The sequence below is a fragment of the Vipera berus genome, assembly GCF_964194415.1.
Source record: "Vipera berus genome assembly, chromosome: 16".
NCBI lineage: Eukaryota > Metazoa > Chordata > Lepidosauria > Squamata > Viperidae > Vipera > Vipera berus.
Window position 1 is genome coordinate 7429903 of NC_138219.1, and position 25322 is coordinate 7455224.

The following is a 25322-nucleotide window of genomic DNA, read 5'->3' on the forward strand; positions in this document are numbered from 1 at the left end:
CGCCCTGAGTCTTCGGAGAAGGGCGGGATATAAATGGAATTAAAATAAATAAAAATAAAAATAAATAAACTTCTCCCACCCTTGTAAGGTCTGATTTAATTTTAATTAATTTTTATTGCTTGGCTAGTTCAGGGAGTCGATGTCCTATGGATCCGGACATTAAGCCACTAGGATCAGCAAGAAATCCAATCAATCAATCAATCAATCAATCAATCAATCACAACCCACCTCAAGATCAAATCAATCCCGACCCACATTGGATCAATTCAAGCACAACCCACCTCTATCCAATCAATCAAGCAAACAAATGTCAATCAACCAATCCAATCAATCACAACCCCCTCAGTCCAAAACAGCCCAACTCCAACAATCCGATCAGTCAGTGTTTGAAGCACTTTGAAGAAAGGAATCCAACTAGAGATGGGTTTTTGTTTTTTAAAAAAACACAATTTATTTAATGAAAGAACAAAAAAACAACAACCCGCGAGCAAGTGGTTAAGAGACAACGTGAACCCCGAAGAATAAAATGCATAAAACTCATACGAACCCGGAAAAATCTGAATATGGATCGTTGGGGGGGTGGGGGAAAGAGGGGTGTAAAGTGGGGGGGGATGGAGAGGAAGAACCTTCAGGTTTGCATTCCGAACGAAGGGGAGAACCAGCAGTTACAAAAAAAAGAAAAATTATATACAAAAAGTCATGTTTACGTATGTACAGTAGCCCAGATAACAGACCACGTGGAAATACCGACCGTCAAATCAAGGATGTGCAAATTCTACACAGCGTATAGGACAGGGGTAGGCAACCTTGGCTCTTTTACGACTCGTGGACTTCAACTCCCAGAATTCCTGAGCCAGCTGGCTCAGGAATTCTGGGAGTTGAAGTCCACGAGTCGTAAAAGAGCCAAGGTTGCCTACCCCTGGTATAGGAGGAACACTGGCTGGTCCTTCCATGGAGTCACTGTAACAGTCATGACAGGAGGGGGGGGCTTGGCGTGGCGGTGAGGAAGCAAAAGGGGGGGGGAACGTTTTCATGGTGGGCAACCAGGAGCTAGCCGCACCCCAAAAACAGGGGTCTTTTCGGGGAGGGTCCCCGTTTGTTTTGAGCGCCTTTTGCAGAAAGAGGCCTGGTCATCGTGCTCACCTGTAGGACCAAACCCCACCTCTGACCTCCGTTCCACGGCAAAGCAGGAGATGTCCAACTTTCTCACGTTAAGATGGTCTTCTGAGGCCCCAAAGCAGTGAGTCACCTCGGTTTTCCTCTGGAGCGGCAGGAATATTCAGAATTGTGCTTAATTATTAAGTCCTCCGCTCTAGAGGGTGGGAGGGTTGTCCCTTGGATGGCACGGATGCCTCATCGTCCCCTTGGCACTGAAAGCCCACACTGCAGGGGTGTTCGGAGAGACAGGTAGGAAAACTCTCCACCCAAGGAGCCCAAAATCAGGGAGGGGGAAAAAATAAATAAAAATTCAGAGCTATGAGCATTGCCGACACACCGAGACTTAAAACCAGAGGGATGAGATCCTCTCCTGAGCTGGCTGATCCCTTCAAGATTTTAAAGGGGATCTTGCTAACCGGAGTTAAAAAGTCGTCGTGAGCTTGTTGCCTTTCATTCTCAATTATTTTTCCTTTTAATCCAAAACTTGGGGACTCTCTCGTAAGGGCGGGAACAAAAAGAAGGGGACCGTTGGAAAGACTGACAGCCAACTGCATCCTCCCTTTGGGGGGCAAAGCCCACGCGGCGTGGGGGTACTGAAACAATTTTTATTGCTGATTAAACTGGGATGAAGAGGTCTGAGCTTGCCAAAAGGGGAGGGGGGGTGTAGGAAAGTTAAGATAGCATCTCTTTATCTCCTGGAATTCCAGCTTTTTAGGAGTGTGAAAGATTTAAAAAAAAAAGGCTGGGGTGGGAAGAAACGGATCGAGGTCATGAAGACGTCTCACTGGATCGGTTCAGATTTACACCACAGAAAGAGCTCTGCTTTTAAAGCTGTAGAGCGATCTCTTATTTTAATTTGCCGGGCTGGTACGCCACATTCTCGTTGCAAAATCCGTTTTAATCCTTTCCAAAATCAAGGACTTTGAGCGAAGGAAATCCAACAGGCTTCGGGACTGTGGGAATCCCGCCCGGAGTTTGTTTGGGTGCTTTTTTTATTTATTTTTATTTTTTTGCAAATCCTCAATTGATGGTGTTTTCTTTCATTGGGGGAAAAAAAAGCTCAATTGATGTTTTCTTTTGTTGAAAAAACAAAAAAACCGGGACAGGATTGAGGCTGGGGTGCCACGGTGCACACGGGTGCAGATATGCTGGGATGGCTGCCACAGCGAGACCACGTTTACAAGAACGGCGCAAGAGAAGGGAAGAGGTTTGGGTTGGGGTCTTCGCACTTGGCATTATGGGATGCCCCTGTGACACTCTTAAGAGACAGTGGGTTAGCAGGCTGAGCCAAAATAGGGGAAGAATCCTTCTCGTCCCACCTTCCACGGGGGTCGTCTCCACCACTTTCCGTGGTTGAAGAGTAAAGTTGCCACGATGAGGAGGGTTGGAGGTGTGGAGCTAGCCCAGGAAGAGGACGGTCCTCACAAGAAAGGAATGTTCCTCCCACTCTCCCCGACCGGGTGGAGTGATGGAGAAGGGTGTCCCCTGCTAACAGCCCCCGGGCGGCTTTGCCGCGTTGTGCTTCGAGAAAAGCCGGAACGACGAGTCGAAAATTTGCAAAGCACCTCCGGATTGTCGGACGGCTCAACCGGAGACTGGGACAAGAGGCGGTGAAGAAAGCAGATTCCCACGGACCACCGGTTGGGCGACAGGCTCTTTTGGAAGACTCCGGCACCGTGCCGGTGCCAAGCCAGCTCAAGGAAGAGGCGTGGGGGGGGGCGATCTGATTGGGTGGACGGGTGACCGGGAGTGATCAGAAGAATCGGTTCTCGAGTGGCACAGATGAGAGGCTGCAGGCCCACGGCACGATGTGGCGGTATGCATCGTAAAAGCAGCCGACGGGGCCAGGTCCTTGGCTGGATGAAAAAAACAAACCCCTCTATTTGGGGGTTTGGACCCCTCCCCATCCCTAACCCTCCCACCCACCACCCTCCAGCAAAGCCCGATCAAGACACAGGAACGCGACACGGGTGAAGTTGAGCGCAGCGCAGTCCTCAGCCGGCGGACGGTACGGATGGAACGGGGGGGGGGCGCCACGATGCCACGGTGGGGCGGGGGGGATCAGGAGGGTGCGGGATGGCGTCTGCCCGCCCCTTTTTTTTTTCAGGCTGGCTTGGTGCCAAAAAGTCCCACCGGGAAGTGCTTGACGTGGGTGGGCCACTGGGCGGCCAGCTGAAAGAACTTGATGTCGCTCCATTCCACGCCATCGATGGAAACTGCGGAAACGAGGGAGGGGCGGGGCTTGGTCAGTGGGGTCAGCGGCCTTGTCTGAAACTGGACTTATATCGAAAGAACCAGCTTTGTCCGAGGGGGAGAGGGGGAGGCACTGGGCTAGAAAGCAGGAGACGGGGAATTCTAGTCTCGCCCTAGGCGTGAAAGCCGGCTGGCTGACTTTGGGCCAATCGGCAGGAGGCGGTGAGTTCTAGTCTCCCCCTTAGCTATGAAAGCCGGCTGGCCGACTTTGCACCAATCAGCAGGAGGCGGTGAGTTCTAGTCCCGCCCTAGGCAGGAAAGCCGGCTGGCCGACTTTGCACCAATCAGCAGGAGGCGGTGAGTTCTAGTCCCGCCTTAGACAGGAAAGCCGGCTGGGTGGCTTTGGACTAATCACTGGGAGGTGATGGGTTCTAATTCCGCCCTAGGCCTGAAAACCGGCTGGCCGACTTTGGGCCTTTCTCAGACCAGCCCATTTCACAGGGCTGCTGTGGGGAAAAGAGGAGAGAGGAGGAGGAGGAGGAGGAGGAGGAGGGATGTTCACTGCCTCAAGTGCTCCTTGCTCTGCTCTCCTCCGCCTGGAAACCCTTCTCCAGGGGGACTCTCACGAGTCCCACTCTTCCCCCCGCCCCCCAAAAAAAAGCCCCCCCCGCGGGCCTTACCTTTTAACATGGTCTGCTGCTGTTTGGCCGAGCAGATCAGCCGACTGATGCCGTCAATCATTTGACTCTTGGAATCAATCTCTTTGGGTTTCTTGCTCAGGAAGATGGTGGGCACTAGAAGGAGAAAGAGGAGACAGCCCCCCGCCCCAGTTGAGGAAAAACTCGGTCTGGCTGGAAAGCAAGGGAGGAGGTGGTGGCTCCTCTGGACCCAGGGCCGCATGAGGCTAGTCCTCAAGGAGCCTGGGCTGGAGAGAGCTTTCCTTACCCTTCTTATTCTTCTCCTTGGTGACCACCGTCATGGCCATGGTGCCCGGCGGCTGGGTCTCCCCGCTGTTGGGCAGCCGGGAGACTTGGACGGAGCGGAAGACGCTCTTCAGGGTGTTCTTGGAGCTGCTGTCCTTCTTCTCCCCTTCTTTCTTCTTCTCCGCCGCTTGAGCCAGCCAGTAATCCACCTGCAGGCCAATCACATCGCTGTAAGGGCTGCTGGGAGACCTGGGATCCGGAAGGAGGAGAAGAAGAAGAAGGAAGAAAGAAGCGGGGCCGGTGAGTCGATCCGGCACCGCCAGGCGCGGGCCCCCGCCTCCCTTGGTAAAAAAACACAAAAACACCCCGACAGCAAGCCGGGAGGACCTTCTCACGAGCGGAAGAGAAATGGAGGAGGAAGCCTCGAGCCGGGGAGGTGTGGGGGGGTGGGTGGGATGGAAACCTCCAGGACCCCCAAGGAGGGCCAAGCCTGGGAGGACGGCAAACTTGAGGGTGACTTCCTGCCGGGAACAGGAAGCTGCTCGCCAAGCGTTCACGGGGACGGCACTGACCTTGGGAGGTGGGGGGATAGGATGCTGCCTAAGGAAGGATCAGATAAGAGGGAGCCTAGCCCACAGCTGTATAACGGGCAGAGAAAGAGATTCACAAAGGAACCGCCGTAACTTCTCAGGCTGGAAAAGAGACAGCGGGAGATGTGTGCGTTCAGACGTGCGAGGTTGGCTTGGCAAGAAAGTTAAGAGCTTCAGCCTGTCTGCTCGGGGGGGGGGGCGGTGCCTGCCCCGCCGTCAACCTTACGGGCAGTCCCCGATTTACGACTTGCAACCTATGATCAGCTTGGTGGCACGCTGTGGACCGCTGCCGGTCCACGGTTTGCGGGGTAAGGGGACCCCTGACTTAGGGGGGCTTCTTTTTAATATTTTTTTTTTAATTCCATTTATATCCCGCCCTTCTCCGAAGACTCAGGGCGGCTTACAAGCTTAGCAGTAGCCTTCATTCTATGTATATGCCTGCTTATTAGGGCTTTCACACACACACCCCCAAGCGGCATTATCCACTATCCACCCTAGACTACCGGGGGAGATCTATGGGGCAGCACAGGAAGGTTGATCCCTGCTCTGCAGCTTGGGGCGTGTGTGTGTGTGTGTGTGTGTGTGTGTGTGTGTGTGTCTTTCACAGAGACCCGGAGAAAAGAACATCACTATGCCGAAAGCTTTGTGTCTCCATACTTACCCCACCACAGCCAAGCCGCTGGTCATTGAGGGGGAGGACGGGGGAGTGGCAGAGACGTCCTTGGCTAGGCCCGAGGTTGAAGGTGGGGAGGTGGAGGGGACGGCGAGGCTGATGACGGGAGAATCGTCCCCCTCGCCTGCAAAGGAAGGGAGGGATGAAGACTCTGTCCCAGCGATGCTGGGGGCGGGAGGGGTGGGACAAGATTCCCTACCATCTGCTACACCGGTCTTTCTCAGGCATCTCAGCTTGGAAGGGGGTGCGGACTTCAATTCCCAGAATTCCACAGCTGGCACCAGCCATCTTTATACCCCAGAAAGCGTAAAATGCCATAAAGGTCTCTCGTTTCCCGCTTTCCCCCCCCTTTAGCAAGACGGGCCAGCTTGTTTGCTAGGAAACAACGGACGTCATCGCGAGAAAAGGGAGATTGAGGAAGCCAAGGATATTTGGATACAAGGGGCACTTGGGGGAGGCCAGTCTTGTAAAAATAAAAAGGCGGGATAAAAACTTAAAAAGTAATAAAAAAATAAGAGGACAGAGAAATGGAACAGAATAGGAAAAAATGGAATGGAATGGAACAGAAATACAGAATAAGAATAAGAATAAAAATAGAACAGAATAGAATAGAAAGAGAAAGAGAAAATATGGAATGGAATACAATGGAATGGAATGGAATAGAATAGAACAGAAAGAGAAAGAGAAAATATGGAATGGAATCAAATCGAATCGAATAGAATGAGAAAAAAAGAGAAACAGAAAAGAGAAAAAATGGAATGGAATAGAATAGAATAGAATAGGAATAGAATAGAATAGAAAGAGAACAGAAGAGAAAGAGAAAGAGAAAGAGAAAGAGAAAGAGAAAATATGGAATGGAATGGAATGGAATGGAATAGAACAGAACAGAATAGAAAGAGAAAGAGAAAATATGGAATAGAATAGAATAGAATAGAATAGAATAGAAAGAGAAAGAGAAAATATGGAATGGAATACAATGGAATGGAATGGAATAGAATAGAACAGAAGAGAAAGAGAAAATATGGAATGGAATCAAATGGAATAGAATAGAACAGAATAGAATGAGAAAAAAAGAGAAACAGAAAAAAATGGAATGGAATGGAATAGAACGGAACAGAACAGAACAGAACAGAATAGAATAGAATAAGGAATAGACTAACTAGACTAGACTGGAATAGAACAGATGGGAAGGGAAGGGAATTCAAATACAATACCTGCTGCTGCGGGTGAATCTTCAATAAGCCCCACCTTAACCACCTGGGGGAGGAGAAGAGAAAGCAGAGATTGTGAATCCTTCCCAGAGCAAATGTCTGGTCCTCCGTTGCTCCAAGGGACCATTTAGTGCAGTTCTCTTTTATCACTCCAACCTTCCGCTCCCCCGGGCAAACCACAAGCTTGGGAAAAGCACACGTTAACTGTGCAAGCGACAGGGGGGAAACAGCCCCTATCCTTGTGGACTTATTAAAATTAAAAAAATTATTGCAAAGCTTCTGGAAAGCCCCTGGGACTTGAGCGCTGCAGAGCCCTCAGCGCCAGAAATGTTAGATCGATTTTATTATTTTATCATTATTATTATTTTTTGTAATTATGTATAGCTCTTCGGTTATTCTTCTTACGGCATCGACTGCGGCTGAGGCTTTTGGAAAAGTACTACCTGACCTTGGCTAGACTCCGATGCTTTATGCATTCATCGATCAATGGCTATAAATAACAATGAATAAGGAAAGGGCCAGTTTGCTATAGCGGTGAAGGTGGCGGCCGAGAAACCAGGAGACGGTGAGTTCTAGTCAGGCTGGGTGATTATGGGGTCAATTTCCCCTCTCTGCCTCATCCAACCTTGCCGGTTTTTTGTTGTGGGGAAAAACAGGAGGAGGAAGGAAGATTAAATAAATCTGGCAGCTTGAATTAATTAAGGAACAAATCCCTGCGGGTTATCCATCCATCCATCCATCCATCCATCCATCCATCCAATAAAATAAAAGTTTGCTCAATTGTTAAAGGGATTGTTAAAGTTAAAATGTACTGTAAAACTTTTCAATAAAAAAAAAAAGTTTGCTCATCAACCAAGGACTTCCTGCAGCCAAGGACGATAAGATTTTCTTACCCCGATGAAAGGGATGAACTTCTGATAGGAGTCTTCATCTTGGCTGCAAACAAAGGGAGGGGGAAAAAAATCATGAAAAAGTCATGGCCTGGCTGAGGCACTCTGGGAGTTGAAGTCCACAAGTCGTCGAAGTGCCAAGTTGGAAAAGCCCCAAGTTTCCAGGAGTATGTTTGTTTATTTATTTATTATTTATTATTTTGACTTATATACCGCCCTATTCCCGTAGGACTCAGGGCGGTTTACAGGGCAATTAAAATCATACCATACAAAAGTTAAAAAAAAATTAAAACAATTAATTAAATTTAAAGGCCAAAATTTTAAAAAAAGTTAAAACATTAAAACCCAATGAAAACCCCTCGGTCTAGGCCCGACAGCTCAAAGAGCCAAGTTTTCAGGTCCCGGCGGAATGAGCGGAGGTCGGAGGCAGTCCTGAGTTCCATCGGAAGTTGGTTCCAAAGGGCAGGCGCCCCCACAGAGAAGGCCCTCTCTCTGGGAGTCACCCGCCGGCAATCCTTCACCGGCGGTACCCTCAGAAGGCCCTCCCTGTGGGAGCGCACAGGACGATGGGAAGTGGATGCCGGCAGCAGGTGTTCCCTCAGATAATCCGGACCCATGCCATTTAGGGCTTTATAGGTCATCACCAGCACCTTGATCACCAGCGAGCGATTGCAGAGCGCGGCCGGCTCAATAGCGTGTAACGATCTGATTGACCGACTTGGCAAACCGGTCCTGGTTGCTCCCCTTTATTTATTTATTTATTCATTCATTCATACCCCGTATTGAAACCAGCCTCTTGGTTGCCGGAATCATCCCGAAGCTTTGATGGGGAACTCACAATTTGTGTTTGCAGGTCAGCATGGCCTCCGCCACAGGCAGCTGGTGAGTGACGTTGGCTCCGTTCACGTACTGGGTGATCCGGCCCACCACATCCAGGGGCTCTGGGGAAGAAGCAACCCCAAAGAACGGGTCAGTTTGATGGAAGAGGAAACCTGGAGCCTCTATTTCCCTTTCCGGGCTCCCAGCTCACTGCAAAGGTTGATGGGACGGGAAGTAGTGAGGGGGAAATCCCAGAAGAGTAAGAGGCAACTCATCCTGGACTCAGGGAGGCAACCAAATCATTTTGGGGGGGCCCCTAGGCTGAATTTGACTCAAATGTTCACGGAACAAGAATCCAAGTGGGGAGAGACTGGAGCAAAAGGGATGAAAAAGAGATTTCAGCAAAGAGAAGCTCATCTTACCTATTGCAGGTGGTTCAGCTTTGCTGAAGAGGTCACGCCAAGAGGTGTCTAAAAACATATTGCTGTATCTGCTGTCCACGGAGCCCATGTATTTAGCGACCGGGTGAGATCCTGGCGGAGAAACGCAAGGATGTTTTATCAGCGAAAGGGTAAGCAGAGATGGAGAAAAACAAGAAAATTGCAAAGGGTATTTCTTGATCAAAAAAAAATATTCCTTGATCCAAGTGGAGAGCTGAAGCCGAATGCACATTTGGCATTCAGTCCTCGTTTAGCGACCACCTGGTTGAGCAACGATTCGCCGTTACGGCAGGGATGACAGAGTCATTTTTGCCACCGAGCCTTGCATTTTATGACCTTCGCGGGTCTGCAAAGCAAAGGAAAACTCGACTTGGATTGTAAGTGCAACTGCTTTGCTGAACGGCCAAGCTGCTGGTCCCCACTGTGGTCAGTAAATGAGGACTACCTGCAATCGGAGAAAAGTCAGGGAAATTTTCTGATTTGGGGCCAACGAAACCATCTCCTCTCGTTGACAGTACTTGTTTTTGAATGATCGGCTGCCTCGGAGAAGCGACAGATCCAAGACGCGGCCCAGAGCAATTATTTTTTTGTAATCACCCTGTTCTCCAACCCTGATTTTAGCAGCAGCCGCCGGCCGTGATTCCATTAGTACCTAGAGGGATGATGAGGAACCTCATGTGGTTCAGCCAATCCGACGTCTTGTTTGCCAGCTGCTTCACGAAAAACCTCAAAATGGCGCTGAGATAGCTTTGGCCCCCGACCGATACCACCTTCACCGGACGCGGCATGGAGGAATTACAATTGCAACTGGAGAGAGAGAGAAAGGGAAAAAAAGTGTGTGTGTGTGTGTGTGTGTGTCAGGAGACTGGGTGCCTGGCTTGGCTTCTGGGGAGCTTCACAAGTGCTGGCGGGCTCTTGATTTAAAGACCCTCCTGTATGGGGGGAACGCAACGTGCATCGGTGTGCGTGCCACTTTGAGACACAGTTGTCTTTTTGTATATTTAGGGTCACAATGGAGAGGCAGGAACCCCCTCCCCTCTTTGAAATGGGAGCAACTGGGGGTCCATGGCGCCTAATAAGCCACTTCCTGGTTCACTTATTCAATGCAGATTCGTCAAAACATCCAGGAGGGGGCGTCTTAAGCAGATAACCATGGAGTTCATGAGGAATGGCCACTAGAGGGCGCTCCGGAGCTGGGAAAAGGTACCCAAATCCCAAGGTTGGCTGCATCTTAGTGGATCTGCAAACCTGGCATCAAAACAAATAATTCAAGGGAGTCCTTGAATTATAGATGTTGGTTTAATGGCGATGGATGGATGGATGGATGGATGGATGGATGGATGGATGGATGGATGATAGAGAGAGAGAGAGAGTGATAGATTATATGAAAGATAATTAGATAAAAATAAAGATAATTATAGAAACATGGATAGGGATAATTAGCTATATAGTAATACGGAGGTGTACGTAGAGATAATTGGATGTAAGAGATAGATGATAGAAAACAGGATATAGATTAGAGCATGGATAATTAGAGACCAGAGATAATCACAAATAGAAATATGGATAGAGAGATATAGAGGTAACTACAGTACATACATACTGTATATAGAGGTAATTTGATGTAATGATAGATAGATAGATAGATAGATAGATAGATAGATAGATAGATGATAGATTAGATATATGATAGATGATAGAGATGTTGGATAGATATAGATGATAGAGAGATGATAAATAGATAGATAGATAGATAGATAGATAGATAGATAGATAGATAGATAGATAGATAGACAGACAGACAAAGATTAGACAGACAGACAGATGGAGGGATCTGAAGTCCAACCTCTCTTTGCAAGAGAGAGAACCTTCAATAGAGGCCAGGATGTTATCTGCAATCAACTATTCTTCTAAAAATTACAGTCACCAGGATCTAGCTTTCTTGCCTCTCCCCCACCCCCACCCCTTGAGAGAGGCACAAAATCCAGGCAAACGAAACTCACTATCTCTGGATTCTGGTGAGGAGCGCAGAGAGGACGGCTTGCACTTCCACGGTGGAGCAGGTACAAACCACGGGTTTCTTCTGATCCTGCAGGAGATCGGCGACGTACTAGAAATAAAAGCAAGGACGCAGTCAGGCCAGGACAGGGATGTGGCTTTTGGCTGGTACAGCGGTGGGGGCTAAATCTCTTCCTGATGGTTAATCAATAAAGGAGAATATTTGTGGCATGGGGTTGAAATGAGGTGGGGGGGGAGGTCCTTGCCTCTCTCCGAGTTTGGTGATTTTCTTGCAGACGTTTTAGGACCCAACTAGGGAACATCTTTGGAGATAGAAGGTTTGCAGAGGGGAGGAGCAAGGAGAGGAGGAGGGAGGAGGAAGACTGCGGGGTCCTTGGTGCTCTCTGAGCTTGGTGACTTTGTTGCAGACGTTTCATGACCCAGCTAGGCAACATCATCAGTGTACAAGGCGGGGGGGAGGAGGAGGAGGAGGAGGAGGAGGAGGAGGAGGAGGAGGAGGAGGAAGGTCGGTCCCTGGTGCTCTCTGAGCTTGGTGGTTTTTTTGCAGATGTTTCACGACCCAATTAGGACGAGGTGACATCATCAGTGCTAGGAGGGAGTGGGGACTACCTGTATCCCTTCTTAATATTCTATTCTTCTTCTATTAATTCTTAACAGATTTTCTTAATGATCCCAGCCTTCTGAGAATATGACTTGTGCAGAAAATTAATCAATCAGAATGGAGCTGGGAGGGACTTTGGAGGTCTTCCAGTGCAATTCTTGCTCAAGTAGGAGACCCATTAAAGACAAATGATTGTCCAATCTCTTCTTGAAAACCCCCAGTGATGGAGAAGGAAGGAAGGAAGGAAGGAAGGAAGGAAGGAAGGAAGGATGGATAACAGAATAACAGAGGTGGAAGGGACCTCAGTCCAACCCCTATATCATTTCAGGTAAGTGGTTATCCAGTCTTTTCATAAAAACTTCCAGTAATGAAGCCCCTACAACTTCTGAAGGCACGCTCTTCCACTGTTGCACACATGGATTATACACAGCAACAGCCTTCTGGGTCTTTGTATTTGCGAAGCAGAATTGTGTTTTCCCAGAGGTCATGAAATAATAATTTGCCAAACCATGTTTAACTTTGGCTGGCTAGAAACTGGGTTGTTTTAAAGAGATACAGGGAGAACCAGCAGCTTACCTGGCCTTGCCAGTCCACAGCATTCACCAGGATCACGTTTTCAGGTAGTGCGGCATCTGATATGAGGATCTGATTCAACTGGTCGTAAACAGCCTTTCGAGGAATCTGGAGGAGAAAAGCGAGCAGGTTTTGAAGGCAACTCGACTCAAGGCAAGTTAAGCCAACTCAACTCAACACAATGAAAGGCAAGGCAACTCAACTCAACGCAAGGCAAGTTTAGCCATTCAACTCAACTCAACACAATGAAAGGCAAGGCAACTCAACTCGTCAACTCAACTCAACGCAAGGCAAGTTAAGCCAACTCAACTCAACGCAAGGCAAGTTAAGCCAACTCAACTCATCAACCCAACGCAAGGCAAGTTAAGCCAACTCAACTCAACGAAAGGCAAGGCAACTCAACTCAGCTCAGCCATTGATCAGATCCCGAAGAACATTTCCTCATTCCAATATGATATCAGGGGTGTTCAGCCCAGCGAAGCATATTCCCCCCTCCCCCATTCTTACTCCAAGGTTACCATCCCACGATTCAAAAGAGGAAGTTAATTCTGTGCCTACCACCATCACCCTTTCTCCCAAAATCTGCCAAAGGGGGACTGAGCCACAGCGAGGGAGATTGTAGTCGTAGCTCACCTGCGTACTGTGACATAAATCTGGGGACCTTTCACTGTCGGAACTATTGGTCCTTTCACTCAGTGGCTTGGAAAGCTGACGTTCCTTGAGCGGGGTGCTGCGTTTCTGACGAGGGGTGTGCATGGCACTGTCCATTTTGCTGTCACCGGGACAAGAAAGATGGTAAATAATAAATTTAGTGCTGTAAAACCCAGGTATTCTATTCTATTCTATTCTATTCTGTATTCTATTCTGTATTCTATTTCTGCTCTATTCTATTCTATTATCTATTCTATATTCTATTCTATTCTATTCTCTATTCTATTCTATTTCTGTTCTATTCTATTTCTGTTCAATTCTACTCTATTCTATTCTCCATTCCATATTCTATGCTGTGCTGTGCTGTGCTGTGCTGTGCTGTACTGTACTGTACTATACTATACTATAGGATACTATACTATACTATACTATACTATACTATACTATACTATACTATACTATACTATACTATACTATACTATACTATACTATACTATACTATACTATACTATTCTAATTAACTGCAGCCATTCACTTAGCAAACCGGGGCAAAAAAGCACTTAAAATCGGGCACAACTCGCTTTCTAGCCACCCTGCTTAGCGACGGAAATTCTCGTCCCAACGGTGGCGGTAAGCCGAGGACAACCTGTCGTGCTTGCAGAGCGAAAATGGGCAAAGGAAGCCAAGCCGGTGGGTGTCTCCTTACCTAGGCGAGGCTACGTTTTGGAGGTCCCCCTTGCTGGTTTTCATCGGCGTCTTGACTTTTTCTGGGATAAGCAAGGTGGCAGATAGGTCCCCATAAGCATCCTGCTCGTTCCCTTCCTAGAGAAATGGGGGGGAAAGACGCATTCAGGGCTGGCTTTTCTCTTCCCCGCCCCCCCCCCCCCGCAAAAAGGGAATCTGCTACTTCCTAGCGCTCACCTGCACGTCTGTTTCGTTCACGTTGTCATCGGTTTTGCTCCGATTCGGTTTCAGTTTGTCTCCGCAAGAGGCTTCGATCTGGATCGGCCGTGGAGGAGGGAGGGGGGGGGAAAAGGGGGGGGAATGAAAATAAATCACATATATCTAGAAGAGGGTAATTTAATGGTGTCCCGTTGAGGCAGGCCAGCCCCTCGATTTAAGAACGATATAAGGTCTACCGCAGTTGGCCAAAACTGGTATATTGGCAGTCCTCGACTTACGACTGGAATGGAGCTCAAAGTTTCCTTGGCTACGCGAGGAAGTCGAGTGAGTCTTGTCCCCTTTTACGACCTTTCTTGCCGCGGCCATTAACTGAGTCGCTGTAGTTTAGTAAGAGGGTTGCGAAGGGAATCCGGCTTCCCCATTGGGGAAGGTCGCAGAAGGGGATCACGTGACCCCGGGGGACGCTGCGACCGTCATAAAGATGAGTCAGTCGCCAAGCGTCTAAATTTTGATCATGTGACCGCGGGGGATGCCACAACAGTTAGTAAGTGTGAAAAAGGGTAATAGGTCCCTTTTTCCAGTGTTGCCATAACTTCGAGCTGTCACTAATTGAATCGCTGTAAGTCGAGGACTGCCTGTGTAATCTTATACTGTGCTGTGTTGTCAGGATAGGAAAATGTATTTCGTTCTCCTGCTGGAATTGAAATTCACTGTCATTTCTAAAGATCGGAGGGCTGTTTTTCTGATATATAAATATAAATATACATATACATATACATATACATATATATAAACTTCAAATATTTATATATATATGTGTGTGTGTGTGTAAATTATTCAAAAGCCTTGACAAATAACACACACACACACACACACACACACACACACACATATATATATATATACAGCTCATTATTTGTGTAAATTATTCAAATTACTAATAAAGAATTTAGGGAGGCTCATATGGCCATTTCGAACTTCTTATGTTCTCATCAGTCAGTCATACTCTTAATCTGAGATTCGAACCTGACTGACTGATGAGAACATGTATATATATATATACACACACACATACATATATACAAATACATATATACATATATACACATACATACATAAACATATTTTTGAAGTTAGTAAAAATAAAAACGATGAACTCCGGGATATAAGAGAAAATTCTTCTTTAATGCTGAGCTTTCATCAACAATCATCAGAGCAAGGGCTGATGATGTCAACAGCTTGTTGACGAAAGCTCAGCAATAAAGAAGAATTTTCTCTTATATCCCAGAGTTCGTTTCTATTTTTACTAACTTCAAATGTCTACACCCGGGATTCCAGTTCTTAAATTTATTATATGTATGTATGTATGTATGTGTATATATGTCTGTGTGCGTATGTGTGTGTGTATGTGCGCGCATGTGTGAGTGTGTGTGCATGTGTGTGTGTATCTTACGACTTACCGGGCTGGTGGCATCTTTGCCAAGACTTCCTTTACTGTTCAGGCTTCCAATTTCTGTCTGGGAACTTGACTGGGACATTCCTTCAAAGAAAGGCCTGGGAAACGACAAGGCGGGGTCATTATTATTATTAGATGACTTTATAAAGAAACTTTTATCCATTCATTAAAAAAGGGAGGGGGGGAAAAAGTGAACCGGGAAAGGGTACTGCTACGTGAGGGTCTTGAATCAGGAATGGAAAGTTTCGGGGTCCTTCAGATTCCTGGCCCTATTCTATACGGACCCAGATTGGGACCCCAAACTTTACACTGGGAAAATGCAATCACCCCCCAATTTCCCCGAGAAGAGATTTTTTTCCAAGGGAAAGTTTGGAAGGACCGCAGGGCTAAAAAAAGGAAAAATCTCCCTAGAAATTCTAGAGCAGTGGCGTGCCTGGCTGAGGAATTCTGGGAGTTGAAGTCCACCAGTCATCCAAGGGCCATGTTGGAAGACCCACTGCTCTAGAGTGTATCCTGTTAGTTCCTCTCCGAATGGGAGTCTCTTTCATTTCCCGGAATATTTTGGGAAAGGCTTCAGACGGTGGCCAGAAAAAGCTTCCTCCACTCGGCCCCCTGGATTCAACCAGCCCCCCCTTCCTGCGCTTACTTGAGTTTGGGTTTCGGGGTGCTCAGGATGCTCTCCGTGTCCTCCATCTCGGGACCGCTGTCGCTGGGGTTATACATCTCCAGGCTGTCGTAAAGCTCATCCAGGTCTTCCTCGACCTCCCGGATCTGCTCCCGGGAAACGTGCTCTAGCCCAAAGCCAACCTGGTGGAGAAGAGGCTTCGCAATCAGGGTGGGGGCTCTCGCTGGCCAAGGAAGCGTTTCCATGCCTTCGTTCTGGGGGTGGGGGTTGGGGGGGGGCGTCCTGGACTTACGAAGGACCAGAATTTCCGATACTAAGCAAGGCCATTGTGGAGGGAGTTGCACCCAATTTGACTTTTTTTGATGTGATTATTAAGCAAATTGTTGCGGGAAGGAAGGAAGGAAGGAAGGAAGGAAGGAAGGAAGGAAGGAAGGAAGGAAGGAAGGAAGGAAGGAAGGAAGGAAGGAAGGAAGGAAGGAAGGAAGGAGGGAGGGAGGGAGAGAGAAAGAGGGAGGGAGGGAGGGAGGGAGGGAAGGAGGGAAGATTAGAGGGAGGGAGGGCAGGAAGGAAGGAAGGAAGGAAAGAAGAAAGATTAGAGGAAGGGTGGAAGGAAGGAAAGGAAGGAAGGAGAAAGAGGGAGGGAGGGGGGAAAGAGGGGAAGAGAAAGAGAGAAGGAGGGAGGGAAGATATGAAGAACTAAACCTCTCGTGTTTTTCCCCCCTGCCCACCCCCAGAGCCTGAAGGTGATCAGCAGCACTCCGTAGGGATCCTAGAAACCCGAGTTCAACAGAAATATCCCACAGGCAGCAATCTTGCCCAATAAATCTCGCCGCACTTACCTCATCCGAGACTTTGAACCGCTTCAATAAAGCCACAAACTTCTGCTTAATATTTGGCTGCTGTGAAAAAGAGGGGATGTTTGCTTGTTAGGAAAAAGGCTCAATCGGGTGGCGAAGGCCAAGATAAGCCAAAGCTTTGCAATGCACGTAGCCGATGCTTTTTTTTTTCCCTGCAAAGGGTGAGGAGCGAAGCCAAGGATTTGGGATACACCAAAGCCGGCGTAATCATTTGTACAGAACTTAGCATTCCTGTCTAGCTGAATTTTTGCTAGAATAGAATAGAGCTGGAAGGGGCCTCTCCAAAAGAAGGCAAACGACTGGCGGAATATAAATCCTTCTGCTCTCCACCATCCAGTCAGAGCTGAAGAAGCTTCCTGGATGGGAAGGATTTATACTCCTTGCAGACCGCTGGTCATTTGCATCCATTTAGAGAGTCGTTGAGGCCACTCGGAGGTTTGTCTGTGTCCCGAGTGGTTGCAAATGGGGGTGGAGCCTTCTTGGAGCTGCTGAAAGGATTGTGTTCCACACCCATTTGCCCCACTCAGGTGACCCTGAGGACACGGGTAAACCTCCAAGTGGCCTCAACGACCCTCTGAAAGGATGCAAATGACTAGCTGTCTGCAAGGAGCATAAATCCTTCCATTCCCCACCGTCCCAGTCAGAGCTGAAGAAGCTTCCTGGATGGGAAGGATTTATACTCCTTGCAGACAGCTGATCATTTGCATCCTTTCAGAGAGTCGTTGAGGCCACTCGGAGGTTTGTCTGTGTCCTCGGGGTCACCTGAGCGGTGCAAATGGGGGTGGAGCCTTCTTGGAGCTGCTGAAAGGATTGTGTTCCACACCCATTTGCACCACTCAGCTGACCCTGAGGACACAGACAAACCTCCAAGTGGCCTCAACGACCCTCTGAATGGATGCAAATGACCAGCTGTCTGAAAGGAGTATAAATCCTTCCCTTCCCCACCGTCCCAGTCAGAGCTGAAGCAGCTTCTTGGAGGAGAAGCGAAAGGTCTCCGAAGTAAAAACAAGAAAGTGCAGTTGCCTCCTGAAAAAGCACCTCGGGGACATCAGAGGTCACGATTATTGATTACTAAAAGGACCGACGTAAGTTGGACGTGGGACGCCAGGCCCAGCACAACTCACCCGAGTAATCGCGGAAGTTGAGGTCAGTTTCCTTCTGGGTTTCTTCACTTTCCTAAGATCGTCGTCTTCGTAGAACAAATCCTAACGGGGGGGGGGGGGAAACAGAGAAGCCGTTGCAGGATGCAAGTAACGTCTCACCCCAAAGTTCCTTCAAACGAGGCAAGTGCTAAAGGCTGAGATGTCTGCAGGTCAAACTTAGGACAAACTGGGGTTAGAATGTTCGTGGCTAAGCCAGGCGGCTGTGAAGAGAATCCCTTCCAATTTTGCGACCTCTTCGGCTGCAGCTGAGCAAATCGCTGCGGCTGTTAACTGAATCACATGGCCGTTAAGCGAATCAGGCTGCTCCTATTGGCTTCGCTTGCAATTGTGTGACTCTGGGACACTGCGTATGGAGCGGCACCCGGGACCTTGGAGGTCTTCTAGTCCAACCCCCTGCTCAAGCAGGAGACCCTATTCCACATGGCTGCCCAGTCTCTTCTTGAAAACCTCCAGTGATGGAAGAGGGAGGGAGGGAGGGGAGGGAAGAAGGAAGGAGAGAGAGAAAGAGAAAGAAAAAAGAGAAAGAAAGAAAGAAAGAAAGAAAGAAAGAAAGAAAGAAAGAAAGAAAGGAAGAAAGAGAAAGAAAGAAAGAAAGAAAGAAAGAAAGAAAGAAAGAAAGAAAGAAAGAAAGAAAGAAAAAAAGAAAGAAAGAAAAAAAGAGAGAGAGAGAGAATAGCAGAATAACAGAGCTGGAAGGGACCGTGGAGGTCGTCTAGTCCAACCCCCTCCTCAGGCAGGAAACCCTACACCATTTCAGACAAATGGCTGTCCACTCTCTCCTTCAAAACCTCCAGTCTTGGAACAGTCCCAACTTCCGGTGGCGAGCCGTTCCGCTGGTCGATGGTTCTCATGGTGAGGGAATTCCTCTTTAGTTCTACATGGTTTCCCTCCTGGCAAGGAGGACGCCCGGCTCACCTGTCCGTGCAGCGGGTCGTCGCTTCCTTCTTGCTCGGACGAGAAGCTCTCCTCTTCTTCCTCTGAGTAGTTGTCAATGTCCGGGGAGCGATCTAGCAAGCCAATCCAGGTGATCAGCCCAGCTTTCGCACAACTCGCATCCCAACAAGGGCAGTGCAGGTTGGCCCAGGCGGCAGGCTAACTCAAAAGGAGACCGGGCGGGGGGGCATTCAGAGAAGCACCCAGGCCAAATCAGCTCGTTTCAGATTTTTTTTTTTAAAAAAAAAAAACTTCAGCCTCCCCGTCTGCGCTCTCCCCAGTGCCAAAAGGACCCCAGATCCTAGTTTCTATCTGATCGTTCGTCACTCTGCTGGGAAATAACCCCAAATATCGGATTCAATCCAGCCCCGGGTCTCAATTTTACATCCGTTACCTTAGCAACTCCATCATTGCCTAGGTAGCCATCTGCAAAAGGGTCCAGGGGGAAAAAAAAAAGAGAGAGAGAGAGGATTTTCCCAAGCCAGAGGCTAAATATAGCCACGATTGGCAGAATTAAGTTAAGTAAATTTAAGTTAAGTAAATTAAGTTTTGACAAGCCCCGGCGACCGAGTGGACGCCGGAGTTGGTCTCCTGCAACCGTCAAGAAGCAGCTCTACAGGCCGTCATGCCCCGGTGATGCAACCGCTTTTGGTGGCTCTCCTCGATACGTGAATTTTGAGCACATGCTCATGGGGGGGGGGGCGGGGAGCGGCGCTGCGACGGTTGTAAGGGTGAGGACTGATTGTAAGGCACGGCTTTGGGTGCTGCTGCAGCTTCGGTCGCTAAATGAATGGCCGTCAAGTCGAGGACCGTCCCCCGCACCTGATAACTTCGACTTGAGTCCTTCGTGGTCAATGGGCTGGCTGGACAGGGAGTAGATTTTGATTTCGGCCACCGGAACGGAGACGTCTTTGACGCTGCTGTGCAGTCCCAGGACAAGGGCCCCCTCGCTCGGATGCTGCATCACCTGCCGAGGAGAAGCGGAACGCCAAATTGCTTGGGGGGGGTCCCGAAAGCTCAAAAAACATCAAGCAAAATGGTATGAGAGAGAGGAGAGAGAGAGAGAGAGAGAGAGAGAGAGAGGAGAGAAAGGGGGGAGAGAGAGGGGAGAGAGGAAGACAGAGAGGAGACAGAGAGAGGGAGGGAGGAGCAGAAGAGCAGGAGAAGGTAGAAGGAAGGAAGGAAGGAAGGAAGGAAGGAAGGAAGGAAGGAAGGAAGGAAGGAAGGAAGGAAGGGCAGGAGGAGGTAGATACATGGAAGGAAGGAAGGGAGGGAGGAAGGAAGGAAGGAAGAAAGGAAGGAAGGAAGGAAGGAAGGAAGGAAGGAAAGGAGGAGGTAGATAGATGGAAGGAAGGAAGGAAGGGCAGGAGGAGGTAGATAGATGGGAGGAAGGAAGGAAGGGAGGAAGGAAGAAGGAAGGAAGAAGGAAGGAAGGGCAGAAGGAGATGGAAGGAAGGGAGGGAGGGAGGGAGGGAGGGAGGAAGGAAGGAAAGAAGGAAGGAAGGAAGGAAGTGGAAGGAAGGAAGGAAGGAAGGAAGGAAGGAAGGAAGGAAGGAAGGAAGGAAGGAAGGGCAGGAGGAGGTAGATACATGGAAGGAAGGAAGGAAGGGAGGGAGGGAGGGAGGAAGGAAGGAAGAAAGGAAGGAAGGAAGGAAGGAAGGAAGGAAGGAAGGGGGTTGGTGGTCATATTTCCCCTCTGGACCTTCCCGTCTGCCGTACCTCGGCCATATTGATCAGGCCCACAGCCAAGGTTTTGTAGCCGAGGAAAGTCCGGTTCTTGTACCGCTTCCTTCTCTGTAACATGATCTGCAATTTGTTGGCGTCCCGCTTCAGGAAGTGAGGGTACTGCGGGAAGAAAGGCAGGGCAAGAAAAGATTTTTTTAAAAAAAGGAAGAGAGGACACTGGAAGGGACCTGGGAGGAAATTGGGGCTGTTTCCTGGAAGTAGGTCCACAGGGGTTGCTGGGATGGTTTGGGACTTTCCTCTCCCGGAATTCCGCGCTTAGCTGGGGAAGGAAATTTGCGGAGGAGTCCCTGGTGCTCTCTGAGCTGGCTTATTTTCTTGCGGACGTCTCGTTTCCCAACTAGGTAACGTCCTCAGCGCAGGAAGAGAGGGGAGTTGGCCGCACGTATCCTTACTAGCACCGACGATGCCGACTAGTTGGGTCGTGAAACGTCTGCAAGGAAACCACCCAGCTCGGGGAGCCCTCCTTTCACCCCTGAGCTATACGTATCCTTCTTTCTTGGCGCATTTTAAGACCCCCCCCAACCCGGATGTTTTTGCAAACAGCTGGGATCCCGCTCAAGCGCCCTTACCTGTAACGAGAAAGTCAGCTGGAGTTCCGTTTCGACGAGCCCGCTGACGGGCAGAAGGATCTCGTTGGACCTCAAGATCCGCTTGGAACCCTGAAAAAGGCATGGGGCGGTTGGTCTGCTGCTGGGATCCGAGCCCGCCAAGAGCCGGCTGCGGAGAGCTATCCAGCCCCGCTTGCAAGCAGACAACAATAACGGGGGGAGGGGGAGGGAAGGCATGGGAAGGAAAGGGGAGGGGAGGGGACTTTGGGGTGCAGATCTGCCGCCTGGTAGCCTGAGACAGAGCCGATCCCTTAAGATCATCAGCTGATGAAGCCCGAGGTAGACAGACCGATGATTGGCGGATAAACCGACAGTGGCAACTCCAGGGGGAGAAAAAAAAGGAAAAAAAAAATTCCTAGGCTGTTTTCACGCTAAAGAGTTCGAACTGGTATAAAAATATAATAAATAAATAAACAAATAAATATAAGCCCTAAGCCCTGTCGCTATTGCCGTTTCCCTCTTTGGAGAAGTGACACAGAGCGAGTCATTTCTGTGGCCGCGAAGGCCCCGGTGTGTTTCGCCACTCCCCGCTCCTCCGCGCGACATACCTGCAGCTTGACCGCGATCACCACGGAGCTGAGATCCTTGTCCATCTCTTTCAGCATGATGAGTTTCTTCAAGGTCAAACTGAACAGTCTATCCAGAGAGAGAGAGAGAGAGAGAGAGAAGGGGGGGGCAAAGAGAGAAAAAAAAATCCATCAAAAATCCAGTTGGAAAAACCCCTTGATGCTGATGTAAAATAAAAACAAAACCGCTTTTTTTTTTTTTGCCTTGAGCGGTCATTCTCAACGTCGGCAACTTTTAAGACCGGTGGCCTTCAGCAGGCTAAATTCAGACAGGCTAAAAAATTCAACAAGCTGAGAACGGAATAACCAAGTTGGATGGGACCTTGGAGGTCTTCTAGTCTGACCCCCTGCTCAAGCTAAATTCAGACAAGCCTAATCAATTCAACAGGTAGGCAGAGATCAACCTGGATGAAAAAGGCTTTTTAGCTTCAGTTACGCTAGAGGGACGCGGTGGCTCAGTGGGTTAGGACGCTGAGCTTGTCGATCAGAAGGTCGGCAGTTTGGCGGGTCGAATCCCGAGTGCCGCGTAGCAGAGTGAGCGCCTGTTACGTGTCCCAGCTTCTGCCAACCTAGCAGTTCGAAAGCACGTAAAAAGGCAAGTAGAAAAATAGGGACCGCTATGGTGGGAAGGTAACAGCGTTCCGTGCGCCTTTGGCGTCTAGTCATGCCGGCCACATGACCACGGAGACGTCCTCGGACAAGCGCTGGCTCTTCGGCTTTGAAACGGAGATGAGCACCGGCCCCTAGAGTCGGAAACAACTAGCACGCGTGTGCGGGAGAATCTTTACCTTTATGCTAAGGAGCTTCTTAAAGGGGGCTTTGGTAGACCCCTCCCCATGATCAATGCTTTGCCGTTTCATTCACCATATATTCTCCGGATATAAAACCAATTCTTTGACACGGTCTTCAAAGAAAAAGACAATTCTGGGCCCGAAATAAGACTCTTCCCTGACAAACCGAGATTCTAAAAATAATATCAGCCGTGCAAGAAAGGGCCAATACAGTCCCGGAGAAGATCAGTTCCTGCTAAGGGCGGCTGGCATTTGAATTACAAGAACTCAATTTTTTGAATTTAGCTTTGTTTATACTGTACCCAATCGGAGAGCTATGGAACAGGCGCTGCTCTGTTTAGAACAATGTACAATATTTATTCTGGATCTGCCCTGCCTGAGGAATTTTTTTGTCTTTTTTCTTTTTCTTTTTTTGAGCGGAAGATGCTATCTAGTTTGGCCGCTTCGAGACACAGATGGAAAATGAGCAAACGGAAGCGTCTGGAATTAGCTGGCTGTTTTTAACAAAAAGCAACTTTTCTTAATTTATTCTTTTGCCGAAAATCTTCAAGGAAAAAAAAAATTCTGCCTTGGAGGTTTGAATAGTGATAAGAATCAGGAAACAATAAGCCTCTGGAGTGATTATGATTACGCCAAGAGCTACTTAATCTGAGCACTGCAGAATTCATTTTAACCCAATTTGGTTATTTCTATCTAAAGCTTCCTTCCTTCCTTCCTTCCTTCCTTCCTTCCTTCCTTCCTTCCTTCCTTCCTTCCTTCCTTCCTCTTTCTTTCTTTCTTTCTTTCTTTCTTTCTTTCTTTCTTCTTTCTTTTCTCTCTCAAGTTCAAATGGAAAGTTGGGACGCTGGTTTTTTTTTCCCTCCTCCATTCTGTAACATGGAACCTGCAACGAAAAGCTTTTTTTTTTTTTGCAAAGACTCACAAACGTGAATGGCCTAGAATGGGGATTCTAAAAAACAACAACACACAGTCTAGTGGTTTTCGAATTAAAATCAAATTAAAGAATTAAGGAAAGTCCAAACTGCCCGTTTGCCCTCCGAGTTCCAGTGCCAGGGAAGGAAAAGGCCTGTAACCTAACAGGAAGGCTTGTTCAGCTTCCTGAAACGCACACATACACAACAACAACAACAACGACGAGAACAACAACCCAAGCTTGGGTTTGCCACCCGCTACTCGTTCCCTGCAAAATACAAAGCTAGGACTCCTCGCATTCATTTCCAGAAGTGCCACCTAAAAGACGAAAGCATTGAGATTCGCTTTAATGCCACACACACACACACACACACACACACACACACACACATGCACACATACACCAACACAAAGGAGAAAGGGACTCTCTGTGCCACTTTGCAGCTGAGCTAACAGAGGCTTGAAGATATTCTGTTATTCTGTTCTTGAAGATATTCTGTTATTCTCATTCCAAGACACACTTTAAGGCTACAAACGCAAAGACGCAAAGACACACATACACAAACACAAACACACACAAAGGGACTGGAGAAGGGATCTTCCCCCTTCTGTGCAGCTGAGCTCATAGAGGCTTGAAGAGGCTTTTTAAAGGGTGCCTGAGCAACAAAATGTGACAAGGAAGGAAAATGTTCATTGGGAAGGCTGGTTTTTCTCCCCCCTTAATTACACTCCAATTATCTTTTTAATGTCTAAATGCTTTTTTTTGCTGGAGTGTAACAAGAGCAATTGCTTTTTTTTTTCCTTTAAAAAAAGGGAGCCATTTTAACAGCTGCGTTTTATTCAAGCAGGGTGGTGTCAGGGGGGGAAAAAAAGCATAATATCTAATCAAAACGGACCACCTTGAAGGGAAGAGATCTTATCCGTTCAAACGAAGAGGTGTGTGTGTGTGTGTGTGTGTGTGGAAAGGAGATTACATTTTTCATTTGGTTATTAAAAAGTTGCATATTTAAGATACTTCCATTATTTTAAAAAAAAAAATTAAGCAAAGAACATTTGCACGGTTATGAACCAACAGGGTAACAATCCCTTCTTCCTTACTGCAACGTTTCTAACAATATTTTAGGGGATAAAGAAAAAATAAAACAAAACTGCAGCTGCTCGGCGCTGAATTTTGAAAAATCTCACTCGGGGTACAGAAATAACACGCTTAGGGAGGAAAAATCAAAGATGCAAGGACAGACTGGGTGAGAACTGGCTCAAAAACCAGTAACTGTGAGAGGGACTTTGGAGTCCTAGTGGATGATCACCTACCCATGAGCCAGCCGTGTGCAGCAGCAGCCAAAAAGGCTAATACAATCCTGGGTTGTATAAACAGAGGCATAGAATCGAGGTCATGCGAGGTATTAGTAAGCACTTAGTCAGACCACACCTGGAATACTGCAGCCAATTTTGGTCACCGTTATCACAAAAAAGAGGTTGAGAGTTTGGAAAAAATTCAGAGATGATGGTGGTGGAGCAGTGGGCTAATGCCTCCTTAAGTAACACCAGCTGCCTGCAATTAGTGCAGGTTCGAGTCCCACCAGGCTCAAGGTTGACTCAGCCTTCCATCCTTCCGAGGTAGGTAAAATGAGGACCCAGATTGTTGGGGGGCAATTAAGCTGACTTTGTAATAATGCCGCTTGGGGGGTGTGTGAAAGCCCTAATAAGCAGGCATATACATAGAATGAAGGCTACTGCTAAGCTTGTAAGCCGCCCTGAGTCTTCGGAGAAGGGCGGGATATAAATGGAATTAAAATAAATAAATAAATAAATAAAAATACTGCTAAGCTTGTAAGCCGCCCTGAGTCTTCGGAGAAGGGCGGGATATAAATGGAATTAAAATAAAATAAAAATAAATAAAAATACTGCTAAGCTTGTAAGCCGCCCTGAGTCTTCGGAGAAGGGCGGGATATAAATGGAATTAAAATAATAATAATAATAAAAAAGAAATAGGGGGAGACACGATAACAGTCTTCCGGTAT

At 48.0% G+C, this 25322-nt stretch overlaps 1 protein-coding gene across 6 annotated transcripts in view; it reads right to left on the bottom strand.

Annotated features, from left to right (window-relative positions):
- Positions 1-402: 402 nt before the first annotated feature.
- Positions 403-25322, bottom strand: part of PACS1 (phosphofurin acidic cluster sorting protein 1) — a 44495-nt gene continuing 19575 nt past the window's right edge. For 3 of the 6 annotated variants that reach the window (XM_081340846.1, XM_081340850.1, XM_081340849.1), the window contains exons 2-24: positions 21581-21668; positions 20994-21083; positions 20398-20523; positions 19501-19645; positions 18661-18752; positions 17707-17787; positions 16565-16624; positions 15747-15907; positions 15105-15198; positions 13663-13740; positions 13448-13563; positions 12724-12862; positions 12094-12198; positions 10901-11007; positions 9550-9704; positions 8880-8990; positions 8477-8579; positions 7642-7684; positions 6752-6794; positions 5526-5661; positions 4297-4523; positions 4032-4145; positions 403-3374 (exon numbers count right to left, since the gene is read on the bottom strand). In XM_081340846.1, coding sequence (XP_081196972.1) covers positions 3262-3374; positions 4032-4145; positions 4297-4523; positions 5526-5661; positions 6752-6794; positions 7642-7684; positions 8477-8579; positions 8880-8990; positions 9550-9704; positions 10901-11007; positions 12094-12198; positions 12724-12862; positions 13448-13563; positions 13663-13740; positions 15105-15198; positions 15747-15907; positions 16565-16624; positions 17707-17787; positions 18661-18752; positions 19501-19645; positions 20398-20523; positions 20994-21083; positions 21581-21668 — 2527 coding nt within the window. In that variant the 3' untranslated portion in view covers positions 403-3261. Of the gene's footprint in view, positions 3375-4031; positions 4146-4296; positions 4524-4574; positions 4967-5525; positions 5662-6751; positions 6795-7641; positions 7685-8476; positions 8580-8879; positions 8991-9549; positions 9705-10900; positions 11008-12093; positions 12199-12723; positions 12863-13447; positions 13564-13662; positions 13741-15104; positions 15199-15746; positions 15908-16564; positions 16625-17706; positions 17788-18660; positions 18753-19500; positions 19646-20397; positions 20524-20993; positions 21084-21580; positions 21669-22386; positions 24074-25322 lie in introns of those variants that run through there. The other 3 variants (XM_081340851.1, XM_081340847.1, XM_081340848.1) reach the window with 3 other exon arrangements.